This window comes from Jatropha curcas, chromosome 8 (genome assembly GCF_041381405.1).
Source record: "Jatropha curcas cultivar XTBG-Jc1 chromosome 8, XTBG_Jcur_1.0, whole genome shotgun sequence".
NCBI classification, from domain to species: Eukaryota; Viridiplantae; Streptophyta; class Magnoliopsida; order Malpighiales; family Euphorbiaceae; genus Jatropha; species Jatropha curcas.
Genome location: NC_143158.1, coordinates 2,531,702 through 2,549,423, shown reverse-complemented (window position 1 = coordinate 2,549,423; position 17,722 = coordinate 2,531,702). Strand labels below are relative to the sequence as shown.

Below are 17,722 nucleotides of genomic sequence, written 5' to 3'. Positions count from 1 at the left end.
ACAACCAATTTAAGAACATTCAATTATCATATACTCGAAAAGAACAGTACAGTACACAGCTTAGAAAGCCCAAAAACATAACATAGAAAAATCGAAGAATAGAAGTTAAATTCAGAAATCACCACCAGCCATAAACGACTCTACTGTACCTGTCCTTGAGCCACCTAAAACTCTTCTTCAAAGACCCTTTAACTTTCCCTTCTACAGTGTAAACCTTATAGCTAGCCACTCTTTTCTTCCTTTGCAACTCCGGATCATTAAAGCTCCAGTTTTTAGAAACCGACCCATTCATTGACTTCCCCTTTTTGAACTTAACATCGGTATTACCAATCTGGGTTTGGTTTGGGTAAGCTGAAGATGCATAAGACGCACTGTAGCATCTGAGATCTTGCATGCCACTCACGCCTGTTGATGATGATGATGCGGGTCCCAGTGCTCCATGGCCATTATATGTCTGTAATTGCATTCTTCCATCGCCAAAAGACTTAGATCTGAAATCTTCCATTGAAAATTCTGGGCCTCTCTCTCAATTTCCTCCAGGTTTTGTACAATTAATTTAATATTTAATGGAGCTTTGTTATTTTGTGTTTGCTTTCTATCTGTCTGTGCAATTATTTTTAAGCTGTGGCGTTGACCGTATGAAGAAAGCTGTGGCGTCGGTGGTGTATACTAAAAAAAGGTTTTACTGGGTGCGAATGCTTTCATACTTAACTTTTGACTTTTCAGTTTTTTTTTTTTTTTTTTTCCCACGATCCCATGCCAACTTTTTTATAATAAAAAAATGTGCTCACTTACTTTCTTTGTAACATGAATAGCAATATTTAGATAAAAATTTTTGAAGATTATAACATTTATTACAACCATATAATTAAAAGTTTAGATTTTTTATTTTAGAAGTTTGCACAAATTTATATTTGGTATTTTACGTTTAAATTTATATATTTAAAAGGTCATTAATTTGTTATCGACATTATCTCTTAAACTTTTTTTTTTGAATAATTTCACCAATTATTTTTCTATTCTTTCCCCATTTTTATAAATATAATTAAGAATATATTTATATTATGAAATAAAGTGAATTGGTGTTCATAAAAAGAAAATTTCTTTTGTATATTCCTAATATGATATAAAAAATTGAATAAATCTTGTCAAAGTAAAATAATTAATCAAATTTATTAATTAATATTATTTTCAAAAAAATATATTAACATATTAATATAATAATTTGTTGAAAACAAATCTATGAAGTCAATCTATGAGAATAAGTTATAACCGATCCTTTGTAGGAAATGTCCCTCAAAAGAAAAATTGAGAATACAAGGAAGGAGCTTTAAATAATTCCTGAATATTACAACCGACGGCAAACTAATAATAAAATGACAAAAATGAAATATAGGGCAGAAAGGGGATTGCTGATGCATAGAAAAGAGAGCATACACAGATTGAGCATTATACATTTACAGTTTTACTCTAATGATTAACGATTAAAATCCAGTAGTACAACAGGGGACTAGTCCCCGCATAGCCAAAATTGCTTGTAACATTTTCTCTCATGCACAAAATGTTGGAAGCAAACCCATCTCTGGTAAATCCTATATATAAAGCACAAGTCGGTCGGTTTCATCTTAATTCAGCATTGCCTTTCCGATTCATTAGGTCATGATAATACAATAGCACACACATGGGTTGACCAAGAATGCAGAAAATGAACCAAAAGATCATATTTCCCACCTGTGCCATTAAAAGAGCAAGTATCATGATATGACCTTTTTTTTTTCCATGGAGGCTGTATGTGGCGGACAAGATAGATTAGCTAAAATAAGATAGGAAATAAAATCTGAAAAGAATGAAGACATACCATGGAGCTTCTGAACTTGTTCTGGAGGTAATTAGTGATCCCGACCAATGGAATCTGATTCAAACAGGAAAGCAGCAATTTTTTTTAATATATAATTTTAATCTTGATGAAGAGAACAATATTTCCCCCTAATCCATCAGGAGATTCATTGGACCTAGGACTATATTATAATAGGTAGACCTTTTCAATCCCCACCCCAACTCCATGCCAGAACCCAAGTTCCAAAGTAAAATAAACTTCTAACATATTACCTGAAACATAATTCCAATAAAAGCCCAGAGCTTGAACATGTGGCAAGGAACAGCAATGCACAACTGCGAGCAAGCAAAAAACACGATTAGCTTAAGCAAATTTTACGGTTTCATCTCACAAGTATGTCCACCGGACCCCTAAACAGAAATAACTCAAAAATAAACATTTAGACATACATCACCATGTGCAATGATGACATCCTTAACAAGGGAATTCAAAATTGGAAAAAAAAAAAACAAAAGGTCAACCCTTGAATACCTCATGAAATACAGCTGAAACGAAGAAAGCAATTAACAAGGCTACCCCCTGCATCATCACAATAGAAAGAAAAATTGTGATTATCGAGACCAACAAGGTATTAATGTTAACTTTTTCTAACATAAACCACAAGAAGCCGCTTGGTATATGAACCAACTGCTTACAGACCTAAATAGAATAAAAAAAAAGCAATGCTCTATGCTAATTCAAAACTTTAAAGTTCTCATACAACCTACATCAAAATCTAGGCAAGGTTTTAGAACATCTTGAAATTGAAGCGATATTCTTCTATGCATATGGCACACAGTAAAGCTTCCAAAATAAGTTATATCAAGTAGTAATTGAATTCTAAAGCGAGAAGCAGAAATACCCTTGGTATTTTATGCCGCAAGCATGGAAAGTAGATATGGCGAACCATCCACTTATGAACAGGCTGTGATAAATACGATCATGTTAGTAACATTATTGACCAAAAATTCTGTGCAAGTGTTTGTTAGTGTCAGCGTGTGCATGTGAATCCACACATGTGCAGGCACATGCATTTATGTGACATTATCTGATATTTATTATCACAAGATTCAGCAATACAATTAGAATGCAACAATTATAAAATCAAACTTGTAAATGATTTGCTCAGATTGATACTTGAACTCTCATCAAGCAATTTATAGAACACTCCAGTATTAGAAATTTAAGATTGTACAGAAATTAGAAGTTATAGATCCATTAAAATTATAAGGTTGATACAAATGTTATTAGTACGAAACAACCTCATGGGCTGTATCATACTAGAGTTCCAACACCACTCATGTGACGGATCTCAAACAACATTGTCATATCTGAATATGCAGCTTATAAAATATGTGATATATCAGACTACATATTGCCAAAAATAAAAAATAAAACCACAAGTTATGAATAAAATAATCATCTTAATATAGAGAAGTCAAAAGAAAAACTATGTTATAATTTCAAGTAAAGAAACATACCATATTCCACATTCTCCAGTACTGATGAAGCCACAAATCCAGAGAGGTAGATACATGACAACATTTACAATTTGAAATAAGCAAAGGATTCTTTCAGAGACATACCCAAAGGAAAACATTACTATAAGAAACTTTTACCTCCTCAACTGTCCTTGCATTCCACCAATCTTTATAGAACTCTCTGTCACCAAACCGAAGGAGCTCAGCAAGTATATTTAACCTGCGTTGCCAAATGTAATAATAATACACCTCAAATGTCATGCATTGGTCAAACAAATCAAAGCCTGTGTAAGACATGAGCCAAAAAAAACGTACAAGTTAAACATAAATATGATAGCATGATCTCTGAGACATTAGTAGAAAAGAAAACAACCTTCGTGACAATCATTAAAAACATTTCAATAGACAGAGAAAGTGTAATACTTGAGACTTGGGAAAAGAAAACAAAAAGAAAAGGAACTCACCATAGATGAAAAAAGCAGTAGAACATGCAAAGCCACACATATAAGTTTGGAACTGAGAGCTTCAAAACCCTTTCAATGGCATATAATAGATCCCCCTTTAAGGGATGTTGTGAATTCTGGACAATAGGATTGATATACTGCAGATTATGTCCACAACCATGTCAAGAATGCATGTGCCAATTTCCCAAAACAGCAGAAAGGACAAGGAAAGCTAGTTTTGAACATAAAGTTCTCCTTACTTGTTCTATGATAAATCCCATGAATCCTGTAAATATTATTAACTTGACAAATTGACGAACCACCCAACCCTTTCTAACTGAATCTGTTCGAGGATAACTTGGCTACAATAAACAAAGGAGAATTAGAGACCCATGACAAGGAAAATATAACTTAAGCACTCCACATGACAAGGAACAAGTGAAGACATTATATTGACAAAAACCCCGCCCACAGTACCCAAAAATAAGAGTATGATATGAAGTATAATAAACTGACACCACCACACAAATTTTAGAAAATCAATGGTGAAACTGATTTGGATGGAAATGCAGTCATTACAACAATCTCACTATGTAGCAGAACATTCAACACGCATACAACAGTATCAACAATCATCCCCAGCTGCCACCACCCAGTAGAAAAAGAAAAGATAATAACAATTGAAAAAGGAAGCCATAAGTATAGGTTTCTTTCCTAACATATCAAAGACAACTACTTGATGCAATGTTGCACATATCAGTTATTAAAAGTATGCTTTTATAGGTCAAATTATTGGAAGAACTAAAAATCAAACTAAGCTAATCACAAGTGCTGATTAATAAGATATGTATTGACACGAAACAAAGCCATAAATGAAAGAAATATTGACCTCTTGGTCAGCCAATTCCTAGGACTAATTTAGAACAGACGACTCAAGCAATTAAACACCAACACGCCCAAAAATTTCATGAAAAATCAGAAGTAAAATATTCAGAGCTTTGAGAATTTTAAGAACAAACGAGGAGACACCGTATCACAAATCCATGTAACTACAAGACCCAGTATGCATGTCCAAATCCATTCAAAATAACAGGAACAATGTCAAAATAAAATAATGGATTTTACTGAATTAAGAACAGTAAGTATGCCAATCATCGAAATACAGAGAAACATCAGAGGAGTGTCTTTCATTGCAACACATCCTTGCAGATAGTTAAATCAAATCAAACATCATTAACAGTGATAGGAAGGCATGCCAACAAGCATTGGTATTATTGAAATAATACAAATGCAAAAATTTCTCATTTTTACAATCTAATAATACGATCAGCTACCTGGTAACATAGCGTAGGAGCAACCATGAAGTAGACCAAACTCTTGAAGCTAACATCACGTGAAGAATCTGCACCTGAAGTATCGGATAGTGCATCTCCCTGGCATCAAGTAGAACTACACTGAATGAGGGATGGCCATTTTGTTTGTATTCCGTAAATATCATTGCAGAAGATGGAAAATCTATCCAAGCTAAACATTTTTTTCCACTTGGGAGGGGGGCAGGCAAGAAAAAAAATTGTGCATTTCTAGCAAAGAATACTGATAAAACTTTTTCAGGCGTGTATCAATAAATTTTACAAAAGAATTAGAGTTGCACCTTGTCAGCTGAGTTGGCAATGGCTCTCATGTCATAGTTTGTATGTGCATAAGATACTAATTTCAACCACACGATACAAGCAAAGAGCATCAATGCAACACCAGACAGAACAGCAGACCCACAACTACAAAGATTAGCAAAACAAATGATTAAGCATTTTAGCATCCTTGCTAATTACTAAGACAAAAACGACACTCCACAAGATATAAGATATTCCATTAATATGCTGCTCAGAACAAAATGAAATGAAATTAGCAGGCCAAAATTCCTAATATCACTACATCCTTCTGGAATTGTACAAATAGACAGAGATGGAAAGAGACATGTATGTATAGACAGAAGAGAAGAAGAGGGGCTGAATCAAATATTGAAAGGAAAACTGAAAACTTTGCACATTTGCAAAATTGCAATGCTGAAAGGCGGAGAACAGAAGAAGCCAACCAATGTCGGCAATTCCAGCCACCAAATCATAAACATTCCCAAGGCATTTGATTCCTTATCTCAACATGTATTTCCAACAGCGTTTGCTCTCAATAGCCTTTCTCATAGTACACACATTCTTTTAACGATTCTGAAATAGAATGCAGCCATTCAATTTTCAATTTCCATAAAAACAAGGGAAATTTGCATTCCAACAGTATTTTAAACAGTTATAAATAGACAGCTAAGGCAGCTAAATCTATCAAGAGCAAAGTGAAAAACCTGAGAATCACAGAAACTGGGTACAAAACTGCTGTTGTGGTAATGAGCATATGAAAGAAAATAACAATCTGCAATATTAAAATTAAAGTTAATATCAAATAAATGTCTTCTGTTGGGAAATTTCAGTAAGCCACCCCACTCTTAGCACTAAACAGAATAATCGTATAGAAAAAAACTCACAGGTGCAGATATATATTTTCGATATGCCAACTTCTCAACTAGATAGGCGGCAAGAGAGAATATAGGGAGGGTAAGACTGCATATAAACCACAATCTTATCATGTTTCACGTCAACTATCAAAAGGAATCAAAACCAACTCAAACAGCATTTGCATAAAAAAATTACTTTGTCAAAATTAAAACTATAAAGATAATTACCAGCACATAAGAAGGGGCCAATCTCTCAACGATCTTGAACTAAACCAAAACCCCGTTTTAATTAACCAACCATACTGCAAAATCCATTTAATACCATAAATTGCAACAGTAAGTTTCCTCAACCAACCAGAAGACAAAACGTAAGAAGTCAAATATACCACCCACCATTCAACTATTGATGTAAATTGCCAATGAGGAAAAAAAAAAAAAAAACAAACCTTCATTAGATTTTCAATGATAAGCCTGCTGTTAACAGCAACAAGCACTACTATACAGAGGTTGAACAGACCTGCATGACTCTGATATAAATGTAAAAAGTAAAAACTAGTTAATTAAGAATAAAGCATCCATTAATATGAAAATAATTTAGACATTCTTAATTACTTCTCATTCAAATACGCATAGCAGCTCAAAAATCAACAAAATGGTATTAAAACCTTAACTTCACAACCTAAAAGTCATTTCACCAACTTAACAAAAATAAGTAATTTTATTTTCGTCATCAACCTGCACCGTAAAATCCACCTCTAGAGCAAAAATACAATCAAACATACTCATTTATAAGCTTCAGTAAATGCAGAGCCAACAAATACAAAGACTTCCGTCTTAGAACCGTATATGCATATGAAAAATAAGCAGCAGTTTGAAGAAAAAAAAAATCGGTTCAACATCCATACTTGTTTAAATATAGCATCAGAGCTAAGCGGACTCTCCCTGAGCGCTCGATGAGCCGGCACCGATGGCCGGTACGTGAATTTAATATCCGACCTCCCACGATTCTCGCGATTGTCAATCTTATCCTTGTCACCGCCGCAATCTTTTCCATTAATTTTCTCTGTCTCCGGTTCCGTCACCATACCTGGATCCATCATCACCTGGCCACCGCTTTCAGATTCCAATTCAACAATATTCGAAGTCAATTCCGGCAAAGCTCCATCCGAGCTGGTGCCTTTCCGTCTCCGTCGAAGCGATACGTTAAGATCGGAAGACGACTCAGCAACACCATCACCTCCGCTAGTAGTGGTCTCCAAAATCGTCATTTAACACTAAATAGCAAAAATTGTGAATTGGAGAGGGAAAAAGAATCCAATCATATAAAGCATATGTCAAATGAAAAAAAAAAAAAAAAGGGAAAAACAAATGATTGTGTATTTATAGCAACAAGAGTAAGTTCATGGAAAGGCGTGTCGGTGAATGGGAAGGCAAGGAGCAAAGACCAGAGGAGGAGATTATATATGGATTTTGAATTTTGAGTAGAAAAAAAGACAAGTGTGACGAAATCCGAAGTGGAAGGTAATGAATGCGTAATGGAGTTTAGCGTTTTTAGTTGAACAGTCGCAAGAGAGGGCCGAAGGCGGTGGTCGACGTAAAGCAGTGAGGTGTCGACAATTAGAATTGCAATTTTATAACAAACTATCTTTGCCTTGAAGCTTTCTTTATTGAGCAGATTTTTTTCTTATTTTTCTTGTAATTTCTTTTATTGTATTTCTGGTGGTGTTTCTGTTTGCTGAGAATAGATAGACAAGTTGGACTGGAAAGAGATATTTTCTAAGTTAATTATTTTGTAAAGCGATTTGTTATTAGATTTGTAATCTAAAAAAATATATATATATCAAGTTTTAACTTTGTTTAATTAATTGGTTATTGATTTAAGAAGAAACAAATTACCTCTAATAAATTAATTTTTTTATGAAAAAAATAGTTAAATTACTTAAATAATAATAATAAAATATTATTTTATTTAACTAAATCACTATTTGTTTCATTATACTTTAATCTCAATAATAGAGATAAAGCTAATATTCGCAAAAATTACTTAATATTCTTTAATCTTTTCAAGATAAACAAATAATTTTAAGAAAAATAATTTCTAAAAAAATGATATATAAAAATGAATGAAAAAGTAGTTTTTTTGTAAAGTTACATTGATTATAGAAAAATAAAAGTTTCACTCAATTATAGCCGAGAGCTTTCCAATTCGAAAAATAAAAGTTTCACTTAATTATGATAGAGAGCTTTCTTCGAAGGTGAATGTTATATAAAGGAAAACATTTTTAAGAAGTAAATTATTTTTTTGAAAAAAAAAAGTGTAAAACTTAAAATCTCAGTTAATGCTATGGGAAAGTGTTTTTTTTTATTATTATTTTTTGGGTAACAAGAGATGGTATATTAAGGTATCTGAAAGGATCCAAACCAAATCCAAGTTTCCTATGGATTGTGAGCTTATGACCTTTGACTTACCTACCTACCATCTTTGTCAATTGTCACCTTCTTTGTGAGAAGGGGCACAGTTAGTTTTAATTTTTTTTTTTATTTTAAAAAGTATTCATTTTTCCTATATTATTTATTTCTCTAAATAAAATAACGGGATACATTAAATTAAAATTAATGAATATTTTCTCATAAAAATTTTAATAAAAAACAGAAGAAGATTTTGATTATTTTTGTCGAAAATGACATATTTAATTTATTAAAATGCTCGCTTCACGCAAAGCGGTTAGTAACTGAAGGGTCACGAAATGTGGATTGTGGACAGAGAAATTGACTGCCAAGATGTCTTATATAATGAATTGAAAGAAGCTTATTAGCCAAGGGAATGGGTTCGGGCTGATTCGTAGACAAAGCTTCATTTCTGTTGCGAGGAAAGCTTCTCCCTTTTCCGAAATATGAGTCGTTTAACGTCGTGTTGTATGTCTGATGTGATTCCCAGAGACAAAGATCACCACACATGTTCATCGTCGAAAGTCCAGATACAGATCAGACGCGTCGTTTAGTTTCAATCCTAAACTGGTGCGGATTAGACTCTAAAAAAAAAGGCAAAATTACATGTACGTGTACGTTTTTCTTTTAGTTTTATATCTGTATAGAGTAGTATAAGATTTCAAAGATTCTCAAGAATCAGTTATCACTTTTTATTCTGTAATTGTTAAGGCGGACAAATTCAGTTATGGGTCAGACAAGTTTCAGACCTTAGCTGTTTAGATGCCATATATGCAAAAAATGGCATCTAATTACAAGTTTTGTAGGTTCTGTAATTCAGGATGAAACTCAAGGCCACTTCGACGCACTCTTTTTTACTTTTTCTTTTTTGCCTTAACCATTATTTACCAAACTAATATCCTTACTCGACAATATCTTGTTATATTTTCGTTTTTCCTTTTTTTTTTTTGGGAGGAAATCTTGTTATATTTAACAAAAAGAAACTAATAATGCTAATCTAAATTGTCATAGAAATTGTAAGTACTTGCTTGCATATATAAAGATTTTGATGAAATATTTAAAACAAAAGAAACATTAGAAACCCCAAGGTAGATAAAGGATCTTAATTAAAAGAAACAAACAATGCAACAAAAATCATCAATGCGTTGTATAGCATTGCTGAATCTTGGAATGAAGTATCACTTACTGGTCAGCAGTAAATAAAGATACCAGATCCTACAAAACAAGACTTTATAGCTTTAAAAACAGATATAAAAAAAAAAAAAAAAAGAAAAAGAAACGAAAAGCACAACAAATGGGGGGGAATTGCCCTCTCTCTTTCTCTCTACTAACAATGAGAAGACAAAATCTCATTTAGAGGAGATCAGCAACATTTGATGGCAGCTCCTCAATCACCACATTGTAGAACCTTTGGATGTCAAACAGCATCCTGTCGTCATCCTTCGTTACAAAATTAATTGCAACACCCTTCCTCCCAAACCGTCCACCACGTCCGATACGATGGAGATAGTTCTCTGGCTGAGTTGGGAGATCATAATTTATAACAAGGGAGACTTGCTGGACATCAATACCACGGGCCAAAAGATCAGTGGTGATTAGAACACGAGATGACCCAGATCGAAATTCGCGCATGATAATATCTCTCGTGTTCTGGTCCATGTCACCATGAGTAGCAGAAACTGTGTGGTCTCGACTCCTCATCTTGTCTGTCAACCAATCAACCTTGCGCCTAGTGTTGACAAAAATAACACTTTGAGTGATGGCTAAGGTTTCATACAGATCACAGAGTGTCTCCAACTTCCATTCTTCCTTATCCACGTTGACATAAAACTGCTTTATACCCTCCAAGGTAAGTTCATCACGCTTCACCAGAATTCTAACAGGTTTGTTCATAAATTTCCTCGTGATTTCTAGAGCCTCAGGTGGCATTGTGGCAGAGAATACACCAACTTGAATCTTTGCTGGAAGAAGCTGGAAAATATCATAGATCTGAAGGACAAGCAGGACAAAGATTAGCACAACCGATTCAAAAATAAAGCTGCAGCTGCTTAAAGCATGAACAGGAATATGGTATTTTAAATGGTTTTGCACAAAGAGAAACACAAACACAAAGACCTACACCATATGCTTGTGCATTATGAGATGGAAACTGCAAGTAAAAAACCTAGGAACAAAGAATGACCTGATCCTTGAAACCACGTGAAAGCATTTCATCTGCCTCATCCAAGACAAACATCTTGATATAATCAGGACGAAGTGACTGCCTTCGCAACATGTCAAACACACGACCGGGAGTGCCAACGACAACATGTACTCCACTAGATAGAATACGTTGATCTTCACGAACACTGGTACCGCCAACACAAGCATGCACTTTGACACCAAGATAATCCCCAAGTGCTCGCATAACCTTTTCAATCTGCTGTGCCAGCTCCCTAGTGGGTGCTAGAACCAAAGCCTGGCACTCCACCACGGCATAATCGAGTTGTTGGAGAATACCAGAACAGAAAGTAGCAGTCTTCCCTGTTCCAGATTGAGCCTGTTGAATCACATCAAGTCCCTTGCAGAAGGGAACAATTCCTCTCTGCTGAATTGCTGAGGGCTTTTCGAAACCTGCAACAAGTTAAAACTTTAGATAGATCCTTAAATGAAATAAAGGATTAACAGAGTAACAAAAAAAATAAAAGGAAATTTCCGTGATGCATAAATACATGTATTTCCACGTAAACGTGCAAGCTACATCAAAAGCACATGCAGAGAAATTCAAATTCTTTTTTAGAAAAAAGTTACAGAAGTGTTTGGCTTTTTAATGTGTGAGATCGTTTTATGTTGATTTCTAACAATTCATATACGGAAGCATGGCTTTTTTCAAATCCATTTGATGATGCGTAATTGATGTTACCATATGCATAGATGCCTCTCAGGAGATTCTCTTGCAAACCCATAGAGTCAAAACTATCATAAACTTCATCATATGTTGTGAAGAAATCCTCTCCATCAGTTGCAAGCCTAAATAGACAAAGTGTTTAAATTATTTACATAGTGTGTAAAACACCCAAACAGCAAATGGAACAGGAATAATTGCAAGGAAATAAAGTAACTTACAATTCATTCATTTTGGAATCATACTGTTTGGCATCAAATTGCGATCCTTCTGGTGCTAGTCCCGCCATAACTGGAACAACAATTTACTCTCATAAAGAACAAAAAAAATATAATGTCATAACTTCCAAACAGAAAAAATAATAATAATAATAAATTGTCAAACAGTGTACATACCCTAGTGAGAAAATTTATTATCAATCGAACTACTACTACAATAAAGTAGAATATGAAAGCTACTTCCACAAATAGTAATCAGAAGATTTACTAATCAAAAATACAAAAAACAACAATGAACAAAGCATAATTAAAAACCCAACATTCTATCCTAACTGGATTCGAAATAAGAACGTATCCCCAACTTTCAACAATTGTTATATCCTAACTGGATTAAAAAAAAAAAAAGCGTATTCCACACTTAATCGTAAGCACAAGAAACATAACAAGATATGAATAAAAAACAAGCGCTGGATCGAGGATAAAGGGTCAAGAAAGAGAAAAACCTTGTGGTCGTCTATGATGGTGATGATGATTTGCGAGGAGAGAGCTTTAGCTTGTGCTTGCTTCACTTGCTTCTTCGGATTAGAAAATTAGGGTTTCCCAAACTCCTCGGATCTAAACCGTGGAGTTGAGGAACAGAAACGAGAGCTTAACAACTACAACTGCTGCGAGTGTGTTATGGTAAGAGAGATTGCTCGCTGAGGGTTCCGCTTTTATATTAAACTATTATTTTATTATTTTATTTTAGTTTGTACTTTTCCGATTCAATTACGGATTCGCCCCTGCTTTTTTTTTTTTTTTAAATAGAGATGGATTCGAAATATGATTGATTAATGGGCTTTTAACTTTCAAGCCCAACACCCTCCATTACTCCTTATTCAATTCTTTGATTACATCACATGAGTTGCGCAAACCAAGTGACAGATTCAATAAACTGAGAATTTATGCTATAATATATATATATATATATATATATATATATATATATATACACTCTAATACGTTAGGCTTTGTTTGAGAAGGAGAAGAAAGAAGACGATGAAATAAAAAAAAAAAATAATAAAATCAACTTCACATTAATCAATGCAATTTTCTCAATTTATTCGTCATTGTTTCCCTTAATGTAGGTCCCTCGTCTTTTTCGAATTAGGAAAAAATTTTTACCCAAATATTTTTCTTACACATTTTCTTTCCTCCAAAAGGATCATTCTTTTCAAAGAAAAGGTTAGTTTAAGAGAAAAAAATCGATTTTTTGGGACAAACTTATTGACAAATAATTATCTCGAGATATATACTATCCGAAATCCTTGAAGGAAGAAAATATAATAAAGTCTATTAATACAAAGTTTTTTTTTTTCAAAAAAAAAAATTGTCTTTACAGTTATTGCAGTTCATGCTCATTTAAGCAAAAGGATAGATGTTAACCGAGACCGCGGAGCTTTAGCTACTTCGTCAAATCCACTAATTAACTAGGTGCTTCCTCATTTTAACTTCTTAATCTCTGTACACACACATTTATCAGAATTACAGAAGATCAATGAATTTTTACACACATTTGCAACGAAATGTGCAATAGTGACTTCCAAACTGAGAGATGATATCAACAAGACCTCCATAACCTCCAACAGCAGTCACCTGAACATAGCAATGGTGTCAAAGGCCTACAACATGATGCTCAATTATATGGGTAATATGGGGGCAAATATCATTTCTAAACTATCAGCACTTTAAAAAAAAAAAAAAAAAAAAAAAAAAAAGCAATAAGAAAAAGTGAAATAGAAATATACTCCTGACGGGTGTATGGAGACCGAAAATGCTGACTGAGGAGCACATGGAATTTGTGAAAGAATTGTGCCATTTATGTCAAAACGACTGAGTAAAGGCTCTGCCCCAACAGCTAAGATCTGAAATGGTGATACAGCAAAAATAAGATTGGGAAAATATTTGCAATAGAAAAATGTGAAAATTTTAGTGTGATAATAAGTTTATAGGAAGCAGAGAACATGCAGCACAGTTACTGTATAATTGCTATTGAAGAGAGTTTCATGAACTGGGGAACTCAAATTGCTTAATAGAACATAATAGCATATCAAATTGCTTAATTCTCGAGTGCATGAGCAAATACAATAAATTAATAAAACTAACGCAGTGTTAAAAAATGTAAACTTAGGGATAAAACAATTCAAACTACATATAGGGGAACTCACTTGGTTGTCATCAAATATAACATCCTGTATAGATGCAGGACAAGAAGACCTTGAAACACATTCAGAAGCTGGTAGATTCCAAACTGATAAACTCTGGCCATTGCTACAAGCCTATGAATATAAAATTTGGTTAACAAGGCCATACAACCATCACAAAAAACCACCCTTGAAATTTAAAATCCAAAAAGGTCAATTAATGCATTAATATTTATTTATTTTTTAAACATGTCAATTTCTGCCAAGTATAGTCTTTAACATGAACTGTTGGTACAGAAAAGAAAAGAATAAATCATGTCTTGGCAACATGAAATCTTACCAACCAACTTTCACTTGAATCTAGAGCAATGCAGCTAACACACAAGGATCTCTTCAACTTCTTATCCTTTGCTGAACCAATTACTTGGATACACTTTCCACTTTTGCAATCTAAGGAAATCACAAATACATGCTCTAAGGCACGAATACTGATGATAATGTAATTAAATAATTTAATTATAAACAAAAACTGATGTAACTACCAGATTTTTTTGCAGTTGCATTGAGAACAAATTCATAAATGGGATTATAGTGGCAACTGGCAACTATAATTCCAGATATCGAGTGGACTTTTGTCAAAATGGGATTATATTAAATCATGCAATGACTTTCAGTGTTACCAGGATTAAAAAACATCATCTGTTTTATAGAACGTTACAAGCAATGAAAAAGCTAACAGAAAAACCAAGTAACAGGAACATTTTTTTATGTTGACTTTGTGATTTAAATCCTTGAAAATCAAAGGTGGTTACCCCAAATTCGTGCAGTCCCATCTTCTGAACCAGTTATGATCTGAATCCAAAGAAGACAAAAGAACCATACAGAATTAGAAGTCATACATTGCATCTCCAACCCAAAATGTACAGCTGTATGCATTATTGTGCATTGCTCCTCTATGAATAAGTTAAAAATTGTCAATAAAAAAGAATACATACATTTTTGAGGAAAAATGTCTCAGATATTAACCCAATGAATTGCAAAAGATTACTAACACAGCTGACTTACATGATATTCATATGACATTACTGAAAAAGAGGAAAGAAAAAAAAAAACAACAAACAAATGCAATAAAGAGAAAGTGACAGCGCCTGAGATCTTCTTGCTTAAGTCTATTGCTTATTGAAGATTCTGTCTCAGAAGGCTAAGAAAATGTTGCTCCTCACAGAGTGCAAGATTTATATTCTATTGCAACCATTTTGTATATGTACTAATGGGTTGAGTATCTTGCTATAATGATCCTAGAATGTTGAATATAAGAGATAATCTTAGCCTATCAAATTCTTTGAAAGGTTCCTTTTACATGAACTTTTTTACTTGGTTTCATTCCTCGCCTGGCAGACTCCTTAATTTGCAGTCAATGTCAAGATCTCCTCCTCAAGTGTTTTTTTTTCTTTTCCCTCTCAATTTGAGAAATTCACATTCTTACAGAATTTATATGATAGACTCCAGCAAATCTTAGAGTGTAATAGACAACTGAATAATTTTTAATAAGTTATAAAGATTTAATGAACCAAAACTACAATGAACAAGAAAAAAGGAGATATAACCTGATTGGTAGAATTACGGGGAACAATGCAATGCAGGTAGTCAAAATGTCCCTTAAAAACCATTCGGATCTTAGAAGTCTCCTGAAAAGCTCCATAATAACCATGCCAGTGTCAGCACTTGTTTGAGAATAAATCAACATATGTGAAGTCAATAGGAAGCAAATAAAACTCAAACATTTTGACACAGGAATTTAATAATATGAGTGATTTATTCACCTTGAACAAATACATACCACATCCCAACAGTAAGCACAAGAATCACCAGCAGCTGAGAAAATGCATCCTCCCTAATGTACAAAAGGTGAAATAAGAAATTTTTATCTTGCATATAATTATCTGCCAAGCTAGGGGAGAAAGTTGAATATAATGGTGGTTAGAGAGAGAATCTCAAACCTGAGTATCCACCGCAATGGCATTGTTTTCAGGGATAGGAGAAAGAGCGCCCCAAGGACCTCTGAAAGACAGTAATAAGAAAAGCAATGAAGTGTCTGAAGATGAATGAAATAAAAATAAATCCCTGTTCCAAAACTGTCATAACAACAACTGCAGCACAAACATTTACAATATTTATACAACTATGAACCAATAATTACAATACAAAAACTAAGCATTAATCCCAAACTAGTTGAGATAAGCTATATGAGGCCTTTGTTTCCATTCTGCTATATTCATAACTATGTCCATACTAATTTCAGTAACATAATTACATTTAACGAATGACCTACTATATTTTTCCTGAAATCAAACTTATGTTGTAGGATTTTCTGAAATTATATAAATGAATTATGTTTAGTGACAAATAGGGATTGCATTCTATTCATATAGCAACATGCTTGTTAGTTCACAGGCATTGGATCAGTATAAGAAGATACAAGCTAGTTAGGCTAACAGCTAGCAAAGGAGATTTATCATGTCATGTGAATATACAGAAACAAAATATATATCAAACAAAATTATAGTGCAGTAAGATAGCAAATACGCTCATTCCATTATCTACAAGTAACAACAGAGGAGTGAATAGCTTATGAAAAGATGCAAAACAGCAAAATTTAAGCTTGTGACCACTCACTTGTGCTGGGGATTCACCAAGTCAACAACTGGCTGTATATGATTACCTGAGAAGACTAAAAAAATTTTAACAAAAAAAAAAAAAAAGAGGGAAATGATCAAGCATGAATACATGGGGGAAGCAATTATAATTTAAACAGTTACTACTATTTCATCTAAATTACCTTTTAGGGAAATAGGCGCCTCTAATTGTGAAAATTCCTTCCACCTCCATCCTCGAATCCGACCATCATCACCACAGCTGCAAAGAAAATACCATAGATAGAGTTATCACTGCAAATGGATTGGACCGCCAAAGCAAGCAAGCGCAAACGAGAAATGGAACCTCAATAACAAAGCATCTTCACCATTCCCATAAAATTTGAGATCGTATGCTGGTCCATCGTGCCCTTGAAGGAACGCAGTGGGTTCAATCCTAAACAAGGATCCTACATGAGTAACCAAGAACTAATTCTCCTGATAAATTTATAGAAACTATTGCATTTTACTTACTGTTGAGCTTTGGCATTGCTAAAACCCAATGGCTGTCGGCAATAACAAAAACAAAACAAAATAAATTACGCCATCCAAATAAGTAAACTAGATTGCAATTACAAGAGAAATCGAGAAATTGAAAGGAGAAAGACAAGAAAAAACAAATGAAAGGGAAGCACCAGATTGGAGATGCAAGAGGATATAGAGTAAGAAGCAATTGATCCGTCGCTGGAGGCGACCACGACGGTATTGAGGCTGACGTCTGAAGAGGGAGCCCAAGCAGTTCTAAAGACGGTTAGGGTTTGGATCTCTCGCTCCTTCAGTATGCTCTCTCTATACGCGTCCTCATCCCAGTTTGTTGCGTCTCCGCACATTTTTCGTTTCAGTGTCCGTGTTGGGGGTTTAAGCTTCGTTGTAGCTGCACTCTGGTTTTAGCGTTCCGTGAATACTATTGCGAAGAGAACGGGCCCCAAGACGGGAAATCGGAAATAAGGTGCCCGTGCTTGGAAACGACGTCGTAAACAAATAGAATATATA

The 17,722-nt window shown here is 34.0% G+C and overlaps 4 protein-coding genes across 6 annotated transcripts; all 4 read right to left on the bottom strand.

Moving 5' to 3' along the window:
- Positions 1-8: 8 nt before the first annotated feature.
- LOC105637898 (DUF3511 domain protein (DUF3511)) lies at positions 9-668 on the bottom strand. The gene has a single exon (XM_012221566.4). The coding sequence runs from the start codon at positions 503-505 to the stop codon at positions 119-121; it is 387 nt and encodes a 128-aa protein (XP_012076956.1). The 5' UTR covers positions 506-668; the 3' UTR covers positions 9-118.
- A 952-nt stretch (positions 669-1,620) lies between these two features.
- TAG1 (membrane bound O-acyl transferase (MBOAT) family protein) lies at positions 1,621-7,571 on the bottom strand. Its single transcript, NM_001305997.1, is given in 16 exon segments — positions 1,621-1,731; positions 1,859-1,912; positions 2,110-2,172; positions 2,369-2,416; positions 2,739-2,801; positions 3,358-3,378; positions 3,496-3,577; positions 3,822-3,958; positions 4,061-4,162; positions 5,135-5,233; positions 5,452-5,575; positions 6,154-6,221; positions 6,334-6,409; positions 6,532-6,605; positions 6,750-6,830; positions 7,209-7,571. Coding segments are annotated over 16 exon segments (1,566 nt in total).
- Positions 7,572-9,840: 2,269 nt separating this feature from the next.
- On the bottom strand, positions 9,841-12,552 carry LOC149493991 (eukaryotic initiation factor 4A-14). Of its 2 annotated transcripts, none has more exons than XM_089724871.1 (5): positions 12,357-12,552; positions 11,857-11,944; positions 11,654-11,760; positions 10,934-11,364; positions 9,841-10,740 (listed from the first exon to the last, which is right to left on the bottom strand). In XM_089724871.1, the coding sequence occupies exons 2-5, from the start codon at positions 11,922-11,924 to the stop codon at positions 10,105-10,107; spliced, it is 1,242 nt and encodes a 413-aa protein (XP_089580997.1). In that variant the 5' UTR covers positions 11,925-11,944; positions 12,357-12,552; the 3' UTR covers positions 9,841-10,104. The 2 variants fall into 2 exon arrangements, with proteins under 2 accessions (XP_089580997.1, XP_089580996.1); XM_089724870.1 differs by having other exon boundaries at positions 11,857-11,926; positions 12,357-12,551.
- Positions 12,553-13,188: 636 nt separating this feature from the next.
- Positions 13,189-17,722, bottom strand: DWA1 (DWD (DDB1-binding WD40 protein) hypersensitive to ABA 1). Of its 2 annotated transcripts, none has more exons than XM_089724872.1 (13): positions 17,365-17,722; positions 17,204-17,235; positions 17,037-17,126; positions 16,876-16,952; positions 16,713-16,767; positions 16,037-16,097; positions 15,877-15,930; positions 15,644-15,724; positions 14,849-14,888; positions 14,377-14,486; positions 14,061-14,171; positions 13,641-13,757; positions 13,189-13,488 (listed from the first exon to the last, which is right to left on the bottom strand). In XM_089724872.1, exons 1-13 carry the CDS (start codon positions 17,557-17,559, stop codon positions 13,399-13,401), a joined length of 1,113 nt encoding a protein of 370 aa, XP_089580998.1. In that variant the 5' UTR covers positions 17,560-17,722; the 3' UTR covers positions 13,189-13,398. The 2 variants fall into 2 exon arrangements, with proteins under 2 accessions (XP_089580998.1, XP_089580999.1); XM_089724873.1 differs by having other exon boundaries at positions 16,713-16,758.

Coding starts and splice junctions, on each gene's coding strand:
- LOC105637898 (XM_012221566.4), bottom strand. CDS start 505: ATGGAAGATTTCAGATCTAAGTCTTTTGGCGATGGAAGAATGCAATTA.
- LOC149493991 (XM_089724871.1), bottom strand. CDS start 11,924: ATGGCGGGACTAGCACCAGAAGGATCGCAATTTGATGCCAAACAGTAT. Junction 11,761..11,856: donor GATTCCAAAATGAATGAATT/GTAAGTTACTTT, acceptor TTGTCTATTTAG/GCTTGCAACTGATGGAGAGG. Junction 11,365..11,653: donor GAGAGGCATCTATGCATATG/GTAACATCAATT, acceptor AACTTGTTGCAG/GTTTCGAAAAGCCCTCAGCA.
- DWA1 (XM_089724872.1), bottom strand. CDS start 17,559: ATGTGCGGAGACGCAACAAACTGGGATGAGGACGCGTATAGAGAGAGC. Junction 17,236..17,364: donor CCTCTTGCATCTCCAATCTG/GTGCTTCCCTTT, acceptor TATTGCCGACAG/CCATTGGGTTTTAGCAATGC. Junction 16,953..17,036: donor GAAGATGCTTTGTTATTGAG/GTTCCATTTCTC, acceptor TTTTCTTTGCAG/CTGTGGTGATGATGGTCGGA.